Source organism: Gallinula chloropus (genome assembly GCF_964237585.1).
Source record: "Gallinula chloropus genome assembly, chromosome: 6".
NCBI lineage: Eukaryota > Metazoa > Chordata > Aves > Gruiformes > Rallidae > Gallinula > Gallinula chloropus.
In genome coordinates, this window is record NC_140091.1 from 12,848,103 (window position 1) to 12,865,980 (window position 17,878).

Sequence of the window (17,878 nt, forward strand, 5' to 3'; positions counted from 1 at the left end):
AAGGTATTTTGTCTGAAGCAAAAGTAACTACACCTAAATTTATTGCAAAACTCGATACCGATCAGCTTATAATTAAAGTTATTAGGTGCAGTCAGCCAATTGTCCTTCTTATTGCCATCTTTTTAAAGTCAAATTAATTTCTTTTCTAGCTAATTACTCTTGAGTATTCAAGTTTCAACGCAACTGGAAGTCTATTGCAGTTATAAAATAATCAAGTGTTTCCGAATCACGAGCTATACATTTCAATAGAAAATATATTAACTAAAATATGTCACAGTAATTACAAAGCTTCTCAGACAGTGGTATACAGTGTGCCGAGGCTGCCAAAACCGGAATGTTCTGCAGTCGGGAAGAGAACAGAGTGAGGGATGAGGAAACTGAACCGCTAATCCTGCGAGAGGCGAAGGTGCTGCAGCAGGCGCAGAGCACCGCCCGTCCCCAGAGAACAGAACAGCAGAGGAAGGCGCTGGGCGTCCCGCAGGTCTGTCTGCATAGTGAGTATTTGTGGGGCCTGTCGAAATGTCCTTCTAACGGTTTCCACCTCGATTAAAAAGCCAGGACTACACCGAAAGGAAGTCACAGCAAGCATTCTATATATAAACAGACTGTATCCACATATTTTATTTCTCACAGTTCTCCTGACAATTGAACATTATTTAAGAACATACTGTATACACAGATAAGAAGAAACATACAAAATGTTTTAAATGATGCACAACAAAATCCAGCAGTATAAAAGAATGCATGTGAACCCTTGCTCACTGCTCAGGCTAAATTTAATCACTGTTTAAATAGTAATAAAAATACAATCTTTCATGGATCTTGTGCAGACTACAAAAGAGGAAAAATTATTACCATATATATGATTTATATTAGGCAGTTTTCTTTGATGAGTTGCACTAACAACTCCAAATACAGAGGCAGAAGGCTGTGTATTTTATTTTAAAGGAGTTAATGTTGAGTATTAGAGACTTTACACAGTTACTACCACTGGCACTTTTCACCATATTTTGTACACATCACATGATCATCTTATATAACATTACATTTAAAAAATATATCTGAGTGACAATTTTATAACATTCACACACCATGAGCTGGTTAAGGAAGCAATGCCACAGTTGCCCCCTGTAGTGCTTCACTGTTGGTAAATAGAGTTCATCGTGGTTTTTTTTAAAAATAAAATAAAATTAAAAAAAAAATTTAAAAAATTGAAAGTCAATGTGATTAAGCAGCTCCAATTCAATAAAGGCCTGTAACCAACCATCGCCGAGACAGTGAGTATTTTTTAGAGTACATCCTAGAAGCAAACACTGTCATTGGTTAAAACCTTGCCTAAAGAAGTCAGTTACTGTGCTGAAAACTATTTCACAACAAAACTGCAAGCTACTAAACTGTTTTTATATAAATACTTCATCTCCTCTGGATCTCATTATAACCGAGTTCTTCAAAGCCTTTGGAATTTACTCTATCTTTAATGTGTGCTCTCGTTTCTGGCTCACCCTTTTGTATGTTTTTCTTTTGCGTTTAGACTCACCACCTAAAAATGACTAACGTGGTGAAAGAAAAGTCTCCCAGTGAAACCTTCTGCACACTAGGAATGTTCAGCTGCTGTTCAGTGATCTAGAACCATGACAGCTCAAAGCTGTAGTTTGACAAGTACACCCAGGAAGCTGTCATGCTGTGAGCGACATTTCAGGGAAAGCAGAGTCTTTCCAAAATGTGCACAGAATTAACAATGGTGCCATTGTTATTTTTCAAAGAGGATAGTAAGCCCAAGATGGTAGGTCTGCTTCCCATGTCATCTATTTGCTGGAAAGTAGTTTGGGTCAAGATAATTGTAACTGGTGCCCTGGGACATGCAGTAGTCTCTGTCTAAAAATGTCTCTGCTCTGTAAATAGGTTCTAACTGATGATCTTCCTTATGAATCTCTGTTTCATGCAGACTGCAAGGGAAAGAAAAAGATAACAGTTTAAAAGTCAAGTATTTAACTTTCAGAAGCACTGATCATATTAACAGATTCATACCAAATTCCATACAAATACCTCCCAAAGTGTATTTGCCCCACTATTTAACAATACCAAACCCATCTGTGCACTGTATTAAGGAAAAAACCCACATTAAACATCCAGAACATGCTTACAACATCCATCTCCCACAAATGCATGCTGAGAGTGTCTTCCACTTCACCCAGCACAGGAGACGTCTCGTATGCTGGAGCAGATTTCCCACAGCCCCAGCCATTAAGCCACACAGAGATACTGAATCAAAGTAACAAGTCGAAGCATATGCTGCTCACCAGTCAGAACAAGAGTCACAGAAATCCAAGGACATTCCTTGAGGGCAGTCTTGGCAGTGCCACCGAACACCCTGGATAGGTTCAACTCCGCAGTTGTCACACTGTGAAGCAGATGAAAGAACACTGAGAAACAGCAACTCTCATCGCTTGCCAGTAACAACATCCACCGATGCACCGTACCGACAGGCACGCGTGCAGGTCGATTACCACTAGCCCACACAGCTGAGTTCTTCTCAGAGACCATAATGTACCCATGGATAGAGACATCCCCATACTGTAGGGGAACCCTTCCAGGGCCCTGAGGACCAATTAATCTTTCTCTCACTTTGCTTCCCCCACTCCATAAACGCTCTGTGCTGACATTCTCCTGCTCAGCAAGAGCAGACCTAGTCCTGCCTACATTCAGTGCTTATCCTCATGTGCCTGTAAAAACTGCTGCGACACAATACACCAACGTGATGTTTCTACAGGTTAGATCCATCCATGTGAAGCATCTAAACACAAATCCACTTTCTATGGCTGAAGAAAGCAGTAAGACTAGACCAGTAGAGCCTTCTGGGAAGCTGTTGATGGTGTGCAGATTAGGACACGACCAGTCAAGATTGATGTACTTTCAAATTCAGGAGACGCAACAGCACACTAGGTGGGTTGGAATGAAAATCCATGTGGCTGGGAAAGAAGTGGCACAAGATGTTCAGGGAATGAAACAGAAGTCTTAAACTGAAGCTGAGTAAGAACACAAGAACTGCTCCCCTGAGAAGAACTGGGGACAACACAACAGCAGCTAAGTGCAGGAAGAGGAGGAAAAAAAAATTTACAAACAAAGCTTCAAGACCAGATGAGAAATTCATGGTGGTAGAGAAAAGGGGCAGAAATGCAAGTCTGATAAAAAAAGGAAACCTGGGAAATGGGACTTGGAGGGAGGCAAGGAGAACTTTCCAAAAATCTAAACTATGAAGAGTGTGGCAGAGACGGGATTGAAAAGGAAAAATAACCGTGGAATACAAGCCTGTGCTGCCACAGCAAACCCTCCTTCAGAACCTGAAGCTCTCTCACAGCATCTATGAAACCCACCTGCACAGCACCTTGTTACAAACCACAAGTGATCGGCTCAGGGTGACAAACACCTGACCTGTTACAAACAGATCTGTGACAGCTCTACCCCTTCCTTCCACTGATGGCTTTCAGAGTTTGAGGGCTGACAGTGAGGAGGGGCTAAGCACACTCAGAGCTGGTTCCCTGAAAATATCAAGTTCAGTATAATGCTAAATACTTCAAAAAGCCCAAACAACTGGGTCCAGTCATCTCAATTTGAGAATTAAGACAGTGGAAAGTGTTGACCTTAGTGGCTGTGCTTCAGCCTCCCTCTCCCCTGTGAAACAGAAATCATATAATGCCTGTCATTTCCTAAGGAAAAATAAAAGTATTTGCAAAGTGCTCTGATGATAGAGCAATGAAAGCCCTAAAAAGCCCACACAGGATTCAATAATTCAATATTCAAAGTAGAGTTTGAATAACGTGCAGTAAATGAGGCCGAAGGCCATGCAAGTGTTCTGACTGGTTGCTTACAGGTGAGCCCTGCCCAGCCTGTGCACTGAGCAAGGCAGCACTACTGATGGACAATGGCACTGAATCGTGTCATTTCACAGCTAACAATAATGTATAATAAAATCAAACTCAGATTGCAAAACAACCTTTCAAACTTTGAATGCCTGACACTGCACAATGCCTGTTTACTTTTCAGAGTAAATTTACGCAGAAAAAGCAACTAGTTTGTTACCAAGTCCCAAAACCACCACCACCAAAACCCAAAGTCAACACCCCCACCCCAAACCCCATACCATCCTAACTTTAATTTCAAAGAAAAATAGCTAAAGGCCTTGGTGTTCTACCATGATTAATTCTGTCAACATCAACTAATGAGACCACCTTAATCTTCCAGTCATCTTGAACTCGACTTTAAATATCTTTGCATTCTTATACAAATGGGTATTAGAAAATAAATCTAGATGCCTGACACTAAACATGGTGAAGAAACTACTCCAGCACGGCAACCTGTTCTACAGAAAATCCCTTGCAAACCAGAAAATGTTATTTAGAGAACGCCCTTTCTTTCACATCACCTATTGCTTGCTGGTTGATACTGGGACAACACATTAGTTCAACTTAGTGTTTAATTTCACATAACCATTGCTTCATGTCCTTGCTTCAACTTCTGCAAGTTACTGCTTGATAGGATTAAGTACTTGCTACAAAACAAAACAAATATTAATCTATCACCGTTCTCATTCAAAATCTTTATCCCTTCTTTGGCCTCAGGTAGAGGCAAAACAATTCCAAATTCATAATCAGAGATTTATTATCAATGAACCACTGGCAACATGGAGCATAGTGTCAACTGTAATTGCATAATGATTTAACACGGCTCTAGAGCAGTGTTTCAAAAGAAAATGAGGAAAGGACAGCGTGTTCACTATTTTTCATGCAGTATAAGTGAAACCTGAGCTATTGGTAAGAGTGAATTACTTGCACTGTTTCCATTAAAGGTGAGGGAAAGCAGACACAATGACACTAAGAACCAAACTTGCTATATTAAACAAAGCCTTTATAGGAGATCCAAATTGTGTCTTTTTTGAAAACTTCCACAACCCACTGAGTAACAGAAGAACACCTCAAACTCACCTTGAATCCCACATGCTGCACAAATCCACTCTCTGCATGCATCTGCTGGAGTTTCTGTTTCTTCAATTTTTTAAACTCTAACAGTTCTTTGTATTCAGGTAACTCTCGATACGTTATTGGAATACTCTCTTCATCCTGTTCATAGGGAAAAAAAAAGAGAAACATTCTTTTCTTTAGCACTATAATAACTAGTAAGACATATTCCATAAATCACTATGTATTATTAATAACTTTTGAGAAAATGCTGGCAATATATTCTAAGAAACATACCGGATAATTATGTTCAATGACAGCACAAACCAGCACATACAGCTAACTTAGATTTTGTTTTGTATTATTTATACTTCATTATTTGCATTAAAACAAAACCAAATTATCCTACAAACAAGTGTCTTCTGGTGAAGAGCGGAGCTGTAGTATAAAGCAGAGAGCAGTGCCCAACTTTAATTCCTGACACTTTTCTCATCTTAAAAGCCTCATTGCAATCTGCATTTCATCCATTTATCCACACTCTGTGAGCAGAATAGTCACTGCAGTGGAAAACTTTGCTTTTGTTTAAAACAAGGAAAGTTTTAGTTCTAAATACTTGGCAACAGGTAGCATACTCAAGAACTGAAATGTCAGGTCCATTTTATCAAGTTAATTGATAGGGAATGGTATGGCATAAATACTGTTCTAAGCAGTTATGAGCACTTTCCTGAAGTATTCAAAGCTGTGAAAATATTAAAAAAAGTGACACCCAGAATCTTTTTACAGCTATAGAGATTTTTGCGTACGCTCAGATTTTCAAGACCCATAAATCAAGACTACCAAGCTTCCACTATATGTATCTTTTTATTTGAAGACTGACAGTCTTAACAGTATTAACTTCTCACCTTTACCTATAAGAATAAAAAGTGATGAGAAGCATCGTCCCATGACTGGAAGAGTAGAAGTTTCAGTCATCTGACTCCTTCATCCCTTTATTTCATGCTGTTTCTTAATAGTTTAAGAAACAGATTGCTATTTTTCCTAAATTACAAAAATGTTTGTCTCCCTAAACGCTGGTGCATGCAACTTTGCCAGAGATCTTACACCAAATGGTTCTCTCTTTTTAAAGAAACACACCATTTTGGTTTCTTCTCATCCAACTTTCTTCAACAAATGTTGAGGACATCTACGTTATGAGAAGAGAGAAGGTCTCATTCTAATTCAGATGCCCCTTTCAAGATTGCTATTTCATTTACTTGGTAGATGTCAGCTGGTTTCAAAGACAAGAAGTCTTTATTGATGTAGAGCAGCTTTCAGATCCTACACTGATAGGAACGTTCAGTTATGGAAAACAACTACAAGACAGTAATGAAAATTCTTCCTAACATAGCCTACCCACATCTTTTTTCTTTCTTTTCATAAACCCAGGAAGATTCAAGCTTCTGTACTATGCACTACCTTTATTAAAGGAAGTGAGAGAAAGTGGCTTGCTCTGTAGTGTTAAATTTCTAAATGTCTTATCAATTATTTAGTTGTAATTATGAACCTATATAAAGGACTAATGTGCAAACATTCAGAAAAATCAAGGTTAAATGACACTATTCAATCGCGTGGTGAAAGGCGACATTCTCTTAATACAAAACAAGGATTACCTCCCACACAAATCTCACCAGGTTTTCTGAGAAAAACTGCCTGGCACAAACTAACTGTATGCCCAACAAACTCTGCTGTAATAGCTCCCTGTGTGGACACTTCATTCTTGAATAGTAAGTAGTTGTATTCCAGAATAAACAGACTACTCACAAAATGAAGTAAACATACCTGAAAAGTAATTCCCTCTGTTGGGAATAGAGGGTCTTCACTTGGGAACAACTGATTTAGCCTAGAACGCTTTTTCAGGAATGGTTATGCCAGCTAAACTGACAGGTAATATCCAGGCCAAGTCTTTGATCTTCATGAGGGAACAGAAGCCAACACTTCTGTTGTAAAGAACACACTGCAAATCTTTCCTATAATTGTCTTGCTACACTGAATCTCTTCTCCACTATGCTGATGAAAAGTATTTTTCTCCAAGACAGTGACTGTCACTAAGAGACCTGACTCTGAGCATTAGAACAGAATCCTGCACATTCATTTTTATATACTTTGTGATCTCTTTTTTCTTCCAAATCGCTTCTATTTTGCACTGATAATGGGGTTCTTTTGGTAACTGAGCTCACCTGTGTCTTTCTACATTACTGCAAGCCAGAAATATATCCACCTGGAAATGCTGCACTAGTGAAGAAAGAAAAGAGTAAGCCAAATGTAAAAAAAAGGAAAAAAAAAAAAAAAAGAAAAAAGGAGGAGGGGGGAAGAGTCACCATTATCACTGCAAAAAGCAAACCAGCAACTTCTATCCCAACTAAAATAAGTGGCAGCTGATTTATGGTGCCCCTGTTTATTATAGCTAGGACAACATGGCAAAATCAAAGTGTTTTAAGAAAATATTCAGAACAGTTAGAAAATACGTATTCAAGTACAATACAGAACAAAAGAATGTTTGTTCTGAACCAGTTCAATTGAAGTGAGTAATAGTAATCTGCATCTCTTCTAATATGCATTTTTCTTTCCAGGTCTTTTAAGGTTCTTACTGGAATATATAAAGTCATCAGGAACATCTCTAGGTGAACCAAAAGACTATCAAGAGAGTACAGAACATGAGCAAAGATGAGTAATAGATGAGCAATTTAATAATTTAAGGAAGATTATGCAGTGCATGTAACAAAGTCAGTAAAGAAAATTAATAGACTTAGTACTTCTGTTATGCAAAAGCTTTTCGCACATAAGTTGTCACTGGGCTCACAGGAAAAAATAAAAAAATTCAGTCTCAGCCCAGTAAAACCACAGTGTCACAGCTGTCACAGCACACCAGCTGTCACTCTTGCCCAGCATCATAGCAGTAGGATATAGTTCCTCTAGATGGAAGTGGGAAAGACATGTCTAAATTCTTGTAGTATTATTGCATGCGATAAATTAGGAAAGTGGAACACTACATAATGTAATAATACATTGGGTTAGGATGTCTACTAGAATTTGCTTCTAAAAACACATACATTTGCTTGCTGATTGATGACTCATTCTGCTAGTTCATGCTTTGAAGTGGATTAAAGAAAACAAATCCAGAATTAATTCAGCCCGTGAAGGAAGACAAAAGCAATGGTGCCAACAGATTACAGGTTTTACTGGGGCTCTGTAACTTTTCTAATACAGCACACCTTTAACCAGAGCCATAACTATATCATTTATATGATTTTCAAACTGATCTCATGGCGTATAATCTACTAAAAATATGCAACTTAAACTTTTCAGAACAAAATTGTTTATTACTTCTTTTACATATTTCTTAGGTGGTCTAAATTCTCTACAACTGGAGACCTGTGTGTTAATGACGTGTTTATAATTCAAAATGGCTCATGAATCTTACCACAATTTAATACTTACTTGATTATTTTATGGCAAAGATGCTTAATCCTTGTATTATTCAATAAACATAAAATGACAGTTAAGCAAGACACCTCTTACTGATTTAAATGACATACCGATACTTCCTCTTCTGCTGCAGTATCCATATGGCTGTGAAAACTGGATCTGTCATCATCTTCATCCATATATACAGGAGGTTCATGAGATGTCATGAAAGTTGAAGGTTTGAAAAGATGTTTATTTAAAGGATGCTGCCGTCTACTTGATGACTACAGTGAAAAAATGACATATTCTTAAAAACATTCCTTGGTTATTCTTTAAGTAATCCTCATTGATAAAACCTTGCCAGATATTTGCTCTTTTGCATGAAACAGTCTATTGTTTTTCCAATTATTGTTACTTGAACGTCTGTATCAGTGCCTCATAAAGCTGGGTTTTTCTCCCCCGTAACAAGCCTGGCAGATGAACACTGCAACACTTCTTTGGTAAGAACCTAAAAGAAAGAGCCCTTACCATAAAACCCCTGCCATCTAAATAAATGAGACTGAAAAACAGAAAATAAAGCTGTTAAAATTTTGAAGAGTGAGAACCAAAGTGCAAAGATAAGAAAAGACTTCCAAGAGTCGTGAGTAGTGGGGACAAAACAAAGAAGTAGTTTTGCACAGGTTCAAGACCCAAGAGGCCAGTCCATGCTTGTTGCTTGTCATCAACTTCTCCTATTAATCTGTGCCACAGAAATTCAAAGTCTAGGCTAATTGTCCAGATTTCTTTCCTAGTCCAGGGAGAGAAAAGGCAATTCATTCCACCATAAAAGAGTTAGCAAGAATTGCTCTCTGAAGGTTCTTTTTCATTGCCAATGACTGGAAAAGGAACCTAAAAACGTTAGACGAGATAAATTACTCCATCAGTGTATATCTAAAACCTTTCAACTTTAATGCTGTCTGAAGGTGTAGAATGCATGGCAGTTTTAAAATAGATTACTTCAAGGCACTCAGCCCCTATTACTTATTCCCCACGGACGAATATTAAATATCAAAAAAGAAGAATTTGGGGTGGGTGAAACTCACTCAGCTTTTTACTTAGCTACTTTCCAGACCAGCATTTTGACATCTTAAATGCCAAATCTTACATTCCTCAATTTAAAGAAAACAGTGTGATTCAAAAACGAGAACTATGCAAAGTGGTTTTCTGTGATGATAGGATTGTCTTACACTGTGTCCAGCTTCTGACATGCAGATAAAGCATAAAGAATATTTACAATAGTGAATACTTTCTCTTTTCCATGCAAGACTTTTTAATCACAAAGGTTCATCTATCACTTACAAACCTGTAACACTGTAATACAACTATTTATTCTGTAAGGAGGGATCTAGCATTAATTTACAGTTGTGTACAGCTTAAAAAGTAAAGGCAAAGATCACACAAATTGTCTTAGATGAAATGCAGGTATGCAGATAGCAGTATAATGAGGAAATGAGACTAGCTCCAGTCACTCTTAAGGAAAGAGATGACATTTGTACTAATGATTAGAAGTTCATACCTCAGATCTGCAGAAAAACTTCAGTGCAAACAAAACTGAACATTTTGTTCTAAGACTAACATACTATTCATGGTGTTGAATTTTTCCACTTTCTGCCTTATGATCACATCTTCCTGTGCTTTGCTGTTTTTCTGGTTTCCCTCAAAGTTTCAACCCCCCCAAATACTTCCATTTGTAAGGTTAGATAGTTATTGCAGGTTGAGCTGACACCACGATGTAAATTTTCTGTTAACAGAAAACAGATCTGCATTCAATACTAGATCTGGAAATCAAGAAAGGAAAACTACGTCTATGCTTTACTAGTAGCACCATTATACATACAGTTATTACCTAGGACTTCAACTGAGGATTTGAATTGTCTTTTTAAAATGAGTCTTCTTTTGGTGAAGAATGAACTAAAATACTATGTAAAAGCAGAAAGATAGAAAATAATTTTTCTTGTGGGAAATGTATCTTCTAAACTAAGCTTAAAAGCAGGTGCACTAATGATATTATATAAGCATCAAACTGAAAATGATGAGCCGTAATTGAAGAAGTGAATACTAGAGTCCTAAATCTCTGATTTAGATTTTCACCAGTAGCAGCTAATGGTTATACAGGAAAAGTAACTGATGCACCCTGTTTAATTTCCTGTACCATTTATCAGAAGAGACATTATGCCCTATGAGTAGACAGAGTAACTTCAACAAAATGTTCAAGAACTGAATAAGCTTCTTTCTCACCTCCCCAGCAGCCATATTTAAAGAGCATCCTGGGCAATCCCCATGGAGAAATGCAAGTAGTTTCTTGTGAAGCATTCCTTTTGAAGCAACTATTTATATTAACTATATCTAGGCTTTTTATTCTCCCATAGCTATGTGCTTTAACTATCAGCATCCAATTTTCATACTTCTATTACTGGCACTAAAGCAGACACTGCAGATTACAGCATATGTGCATACTCAGTATCAAAATAAGGCCGAGCACAGTGTAAGCCTGACCCAGGCTTCCAACACCACTTGCTTTTCCTTTCTGCCACATTACGTTGTCTCCATTGGAGACCTGGGAGTAACTACAGCCTGGCACCGTGCTGCCAATGCGTGCTCCAAGTAGACAGTTATATTAGCAGACTGAGAGCTCAATTCCCCTACATATGCTAGTTGTTTGATTTTTTCCATCTGCTGCACTTCTTACGTGAGATACAAATATAAAATGGAGACACTACCTTTATACAAACCAGGGCACAATGACCTTACACTTTTCACTGGGTAATAAGGACATGAATCATACTGTGAAAACAGATGTATTACATTTATTCCACATATAAACTTAAGAAAAATCTGTGGGATGGTAGCATTACCATTGTAGTATAAGAATATTAAGAATTTTATAAAAAATATGTTTCATTCTTGGTTATGTTTCCATGCACATCAGTGGGGTTAAAGAAGTTTATGGATTGCTGTTCAAATTAGTGAAAAATATGGTTAAAATGTCATCCATGTACTGATTAAGTATTCCCACTGTTTATCAAATATGAAGATCTGCTGCCTGGCAGCATTGCTCACATTCTGTAATAACAGTCTTGCCAAATAAAACTAAGAAGTGAGAAGAAAAGACATGTGACTAAGGTAAGTTAAAATGATAAGGTGACATAAAGAACACAAAGGATTATAAATTTCAAAAATAAATTTCCAACCCCTTTTGAAACTAGCCCCACACTATGGTAAACTGTACAGGTAATTTAGAGCTCTAACAGAAGAATGTCACCACAATATCTAAGGTATCAATGTTTCCAGCTGTTTTTTTTTTTTATTGGTTTCTTCTGCCAGAAAGCGCTTTTCCAATAGACAGGGTGGCAAACACTGTCACGCCTGCACCATCCCTGCTACAGTTTACAGAGCAGAACAGTAGATTAAAATCCTGGTGAAAGTAAAATGGCATTACCATAATGGATGGCAAACTGGAAAGCCTCTGGTACAAATACTCATTGTTTGCAGTAACTTCAGAGAATACTAGGAGACAACTGCAAGTGTGTAACACTGAAATATTTAGGAGCTATAGCAGATCTTTCTGTTAGGATCCTCTGGCACGAACTTTTGTTCCCAACCTTTTAAGTCAGCAGATTTGCCTTTTTGGAGAATCAATGTAAGACTTACTCATAGACAGCTGAATGAAAAAAGGAACGTTACTCTACAAAATGCCACTGTAACAAGTTTAAAAGAACTTTTGTAAATGCAGTGTTAACAGAAAAAACCAACCCCAAAACCCCAAACAAAACCCTCACAAAATCTGAGACTGCCTTCAAATGCCCAGGGTCCTTGTTAGCACCCAAGAGTACCACATCATTCAAATCAAAACAATGGACTCGTCTGCACAGAAATCTAGAGTGTTTTCTTTCTCAAATTAAGAAGATTTCTCAGGACCATACTCTTTTCTCATCCATTCCAAGATGAGGAAAAGCACTGTACTTTAATGGTCACATATGTTGCTAACCAAAATACAAAACATTTCAGTCTTAACCCTCCGCTTGTGCTAGTTCAGTATGCTGATATTTTTCTTTTGTTTTCTTAAGATGACAGTACAATATGAGTTACAGGGCTCCTCATCCTCTTCCAACAGGCTTCTCAATTATCCTCTTCTAGTTCAACTACAATAAACTTAGAAATGAGGAAAAAGTACCCCATGACCAATCATTCAACCTTGTTAGTTCAGCCTACAATCTGATTGCTATGTGTCTTTTCTGACACTCCATGTCCCTGAGATTATCTAACGGAGATGTAATTAACAGATGTTGGTGTGAAATTAGGATAACACCCAGCTCACCCTACAGTGCTAATGACAAGAAAGAAAAAAAAAAGCACACCACAAAACTAAACCACCACCAACAAAAAAACCCCAAATCACTCCACAAATTATTAAGAAATACACGCAAGGTGGAACTAGTTAGCAAGAAAGCACTAATCAACACTTAAATCTACTGAAAAAAAATAATGGTTTAGGCTCAATTTGCATGTAAATACAAACAGAAATAAGGGATTTGTACTGTAATATTGTCTCACCTTTTTGGAGTATAAATATAAGTTTGGAGTTCTTCCTGGAACTGGAATGCCAGCTTTAGTAAGTTTAATAAAATATTTTTGTACTCTACTGGCAACCTAGGAAAAACAACATACAACAATTAAATGTCAAATGAAATGTAACAGGCCTTCACTTCAAAGCTTTTCCAGCATTCCAGCATTCAAGGCCACTGAGTTTTGATTCCAGCTTTTCAAGGCTTCAGTTTAGAATGTAAGCACAGGAGATCCTCATTTTCTGCTCTGAAACAACTTCACAAACAGTCAATGCTGCACTTGTACTATTTCTAGAGACTTTAAAAGCTTTCAGAGAAAATATACTACTATTGGTTAAAAGTACACAGGAAATGTAGAAAAACTGTGATAGAAAGGAATGGATTTCAGAAGTTTGTTGCTTCCTGAAGCTAAACTTCTTTCTTAACAATGACAGATAAACGATGCGTAATTTGCATACAGAACGTACTTCTAAGTTTTATTTGTGAAATAAGTAAGCACTTTTTTTTTTCCCAATTATGGAGACATTGTACCTATAAGTATAGGTATGATCAGAAATGAAGTATAATGAAATATTAAATACACTTCTAGTTCAAAGTATACAACTGAAATAAGAGAAATTAAAAATACTGTAAGCATGGACCATCAGCACTTTTTGCTTTTGGTCAAAACGGAGAAGTTATGTCATTGTAGAGGAAAAATCCCAACAAGTCTGGAGCAGGAACTCTCGGCATATCCACATCTGTGCCCTTTTGTGGTTCTTGGCCCCAGTACAGAATTAATTTTCTGTCTGCCCATTCTACAGTGCTGAGGAGCAGGAAATCCAGCACTCCAGTGTAACATGATCCAAGAACAGTTGGTGTCACTATACTTACTGTACAGAATGAAACGCATGCCATCACAATCTGGCAGCTTTGCCACTGGCTTTGGGGCACTTTTATAATTCTATACTTGAGACCAAGAATAAGAGTCACGTTATTATTTCTGAAATGCAAGCCCTGCTGTTACATTTTCAAGAAAATGTCAATACTGAAAAAGTACTGGATTGCATTTATTGCTATTTCAGGGGGGAAAAAAAGAAAAAAAAAAAGAAAAAAGTGACATCTACAAATAAATCCTCTGTGAATCTGTACCAACTGCTAGGATGCAGTGACTGACATCACTACTACCACAGCACAAGCATTCAAACAATGGCAAGCAGTTAAAATTTTTTTCTAGCAAAATAAGTTTATTTCTTTAATTATTCAATTCCCCAGTTTATGATTATATTTTTTTTAACGGAAAAGTCTCAAATTAGAAATGAATGACTTAGGTGTTGAAGAGAAGCCTGGATACAGTATCTTAGCAGTGCTTCCTAAAAACCTTAAAAAAAAATAAATCAAGGACAGGGATTGCTCTCAAAATGTTTCACTTGTTACCTGCTTTGCTGTTCTGTTTCCCAGCTCATCAGCTATCTTCTGCCACCGTCGGGACTCTACTTCTTCTGGTGGATACTTCAAAAGCAACTGCTCAAGTTTTTTCTAAAACAACAGGGACAAAAAAATAAATACATCATTCCTAGCTGAGGAAAAGGTTGTCAAAAGATGAGTATCTGCACACACATGACAACTTCTCAGTGCTCTGAACATTATTAGACTATCTTTTTTTTCTCACATATGTTACCACAGCTACAAAATCAAAGAGTTTCCAATTACCTGTTCCTCTACAGTCCACAGCTGGTTAAAAGTTTCAGGTTTGGTCTCATCGCAAAGTCGCCCTCTTATCATCTGCTCAAACACAGTATATAAAACAGAATACATGTTCAGGAAAAGTAGTTAGGAGAAATTAATTTTTTCCTACCTAAGTAAAACCAAAATCAACCAACCAAACATATGAAAACTTTGTTTGCCTAAATAAAAAAGGAATTCTCTGATTTGAGTACATGAATAAAATGTCATCACCAACACTAACTTCTGAAGTAACAGTTAATACTATCACCATACCCTTATTAAAAAAGATAAAAACAATCAAAAGGTACTATTTCGTAAAATTATATCTTTGCTTTTGTAACAGCTACCTGCGGACGACTGTTTGTAGAACCTTCTGGACCATCACTTAAAGGCAAGACAGAGTATGAGACAGATTCTCCATCCTTCTTGGGATCCAAAGGACTTTTTGGTCTTGCAGGTATACCTACTGTAAGCAATAAAAAAAAGGAATTATTAAACCTCCACACTGGTCATACCTTTCTTGCAACGTTTTCCCACTTTCTTTTTACCTTTGTCAAAAATCAGCTTCACTCTCCTACTGTTACGTTTTCGGTTTTTGAATTCTCTCTCGAAGTTCCCAAGGCTAGTGGTGTATTGGTCCCAGGCAATCTCAGGGAGCTGAACAACTCTCTGAGGATATGGAAGACCCATATCCACCTGGATAAAAAAAAAAAAAAAAAAAGAGAAGAGTTAAGAGTTCAAAAGTTAAAAAAGCAGTATTTAATGGAATTGCTCTATATGCAAAAAACCTCCATGAATCCTGAAGTTATGAAAGCCTGATACTGCTTTTTACCTAACAGCAAAATGAGAATTTTTGAAGTGTGATGCAGAACATGGTCTTTTTAAGGAGAAAGAGATCTTTCAAGAATAATACACAATGGCGCATGTAAAATATGCAGCAGCAGAGTCAACAATGACTTATTGAACATAAAACTTTAATGCGTGTATTTCACAGATGAAATCAGGTGTTTCTGGCTTCTATATCCTGTAACTGTCTATCTGTCTTTTACTTTGTTTAAACATACTGTTTGCCCAGGATCTGTATCTTCCTTAACACAGGAAACTACAGGACTCTGAGTTTTATCACCTGAAAAACCTAAATTCCTCTCATCAAAGAAATCAATGTGTATTTTACACTGATCATGCTGTCCTCTGTCTAAAGCACAACTGTTGCACAGCTCACCACTTTATTTAAAGGTCAGCCTTGAAAGCATCATTACTTTGATTTGGAGACAGAAGTACACCAGACACTTTCAACTAGCACTAATATTTCCCCATAAAGTTGTTATTATCAAATTTCAACTAGCATTAATATTTCCCCATAAAGTTATTATCATCAAATATAACACTATTGTATCATGCATGCTATTAATTCATCTCAAAATTTAATGGAGAGACAACTACTGAAACCAACAGGCTTAAAACAGATTTCTTTTTTAACCTAGATCTCTACAAACCTAGGAAAAGAGCACCATAAAATACCTACTTCATTCTTTATTGAAATACAGTGTGTTGCTACTGAGCTAGGTCTAGTGTGTTTGTGACTGGTGAATGTGGCAGCAAAAAAGTATTAAAACTTTAAACATTTTTCAGTATCCCTGTTACTACCTTTTTTTTTTAAACCTTGAAAGTATTTCCTTATCAAAATTAATTCTCCTCCATCAGACAGTATTCTATTATGTTATCCAGAACTCAGGTATGTTTTCTAGTATTCATTTTGGTTTTAGGGTCTGAACTATCTTTAAATAGTACCACATCAAATTTACTCACAGCACAAGATTTAAATTTTCTAATGAGAAGAGTTACAAGTTCTTAATCTGATGCCTTACTATTAAGTACTTACAGTCACTTGTAGATTTCAGGTTGGTTTTAAATACCTACATTACAATTAGAAACTTAGAGATGTCTATGTACCCAAAAAACAGAAAGAAAGCATACATAGTAAAATCACTGAAGGCCTGTCTCTTACGGATTTAATAAACAAAGGGCCATTTTTGCTCAAAAGAGAAAAGATTTAGAACTTGTAATATTTACACGCATATATATGTACGCAATTCTCTGACTTCTACAGACCATTAATTACTACATATAAAAAAATACCTGAATAAAAGTTAAGAAAAGCCCATTGAAATACCTTCTTCTGGAGTCTTTCCACAAATCCAATTGGATCTTTCAGTGCTTCTCTCTGGTGTCTGCCTAAACTTTCAAGGTCTTGAACTGCTTGAGTACGTTGAGCCTCGAGTACAGCAATGGTCTGTAACAGTCTCTGATAACTACAGAGACAAAGGAAAACATCTCACTGAAATTTGTCTTTAAAAGTGACACCCCCCATCTAAATACTAGCCATGATTATCTAGTACTATCTAACAGATTTCATAGCTTATCTGAAACAGCTGATATTTTGACTGAATTATATGAAAAATAGTATCAAGACTTTTAAATAGTACACTGAATTTACATAAACCCATGAAAAAATATATTAACACACAACCCCCATGATTTCCTTCAAATGCAAATTCTATACTAGCTAAAACAACATGGTATTAGGGACAACCTATTCATATTCTCAATAGCTATGACCAACAAGCTTTGCTTACAAAGTTTAGAAAAGCACAAAGAAAATGACTTAATTTCTCTTCAACTTTAAAATTCACTTCCTTCTACCCCAATACAAATGACTCTACCATAGAATTTTAGCATTTTGCTCAACCACCCACAGGGTGGACAGGAATGACTGAGAAACTATCTTAGCATTTCATATAAGCCTCATCTAGAGTAGAATACAAGAATTATTTATGAAATGTAAATAAAAAACAACGAACAAGTAACTTGCAAAATTAATACATACAAAAGAGATCCCTCTAAGTATACAGTAATTGAATGAAACTGTCAGCGTTCCCTCAAACCTGCCACCCCAGATTCACAGATACTTTTGGCTGTCTATTTAACTGATACATTTCAGAGTCATTGATGAGGCTGTCATACACACACCCAATCACACTTCCCAAACAGTTTTCTACAAAGCTAACTCAGAGTCGGGAAATGATACAATATCATAATACAGCCTTTAAAGAATGGGTAACTACATTTAACACTTTTTATTAGTTTTACAGTTGCAGTTGTCCAGTT

The 17,878-nt window shown here is 36.8% G+C and overlaps 1 protein-coding gene across 2 annotated transcripts in view; it reads right to left on the reverse strand.

Annotated features, from left to right (window-relative positions):
• Nucleotides 1–1,801: 1,801 nt before the first annotated feature.
• The window catches only part of ZZZ3 (zinc finger ZZ-type containing 3), a gene marked incomplete at both ends in the record, with an annotated part of 30,282 nt that continues 14,205 nt past the window's right edge, over nt 1,802–17,878 (reverse strand). Inside the window, 10 exons of one of the 2 annotated variants that reach the window (XM_084265930.1) lie at nt 1,802–1,946; nt 2,301–2,401; nt 4,983–5,117; nt 8,531–8,683; nt 12,993–13,088; nt 14,420–14,521; nt 14,696–14,767; nt 15,058–15,173; nt 15,259–15,406; nt 16,884–17,022. In XM_084265930.1, the coding sequence (XP_084122056.1) occupies nt 1,802–1,946; nt 2,301–2,401; nt 4,983–5,117; nt 8,531–8,683; nt 12,993–13,088; nt 14,420–14,521; nt 14,696–14,767; nt 15,058–15,173; nt 15,259–15,406; nt 16,884–17,022 (1,207 nt within the window). Of the gene's footprint in view, nt 1,947–2,300; nt 2,402–4,982; nt 5,118–8,530; nt 8,684–12,992; nt 13,089–14,419; nt 14,522–14,695; nt 14,768–15,057; nt 15,177–15,258; nt 15,407–16,883; nt 17,023–17,878 lie in introns of both variants that reach the window. The other variant, XM_084265929.1, reaches the window with a different exon arrangement.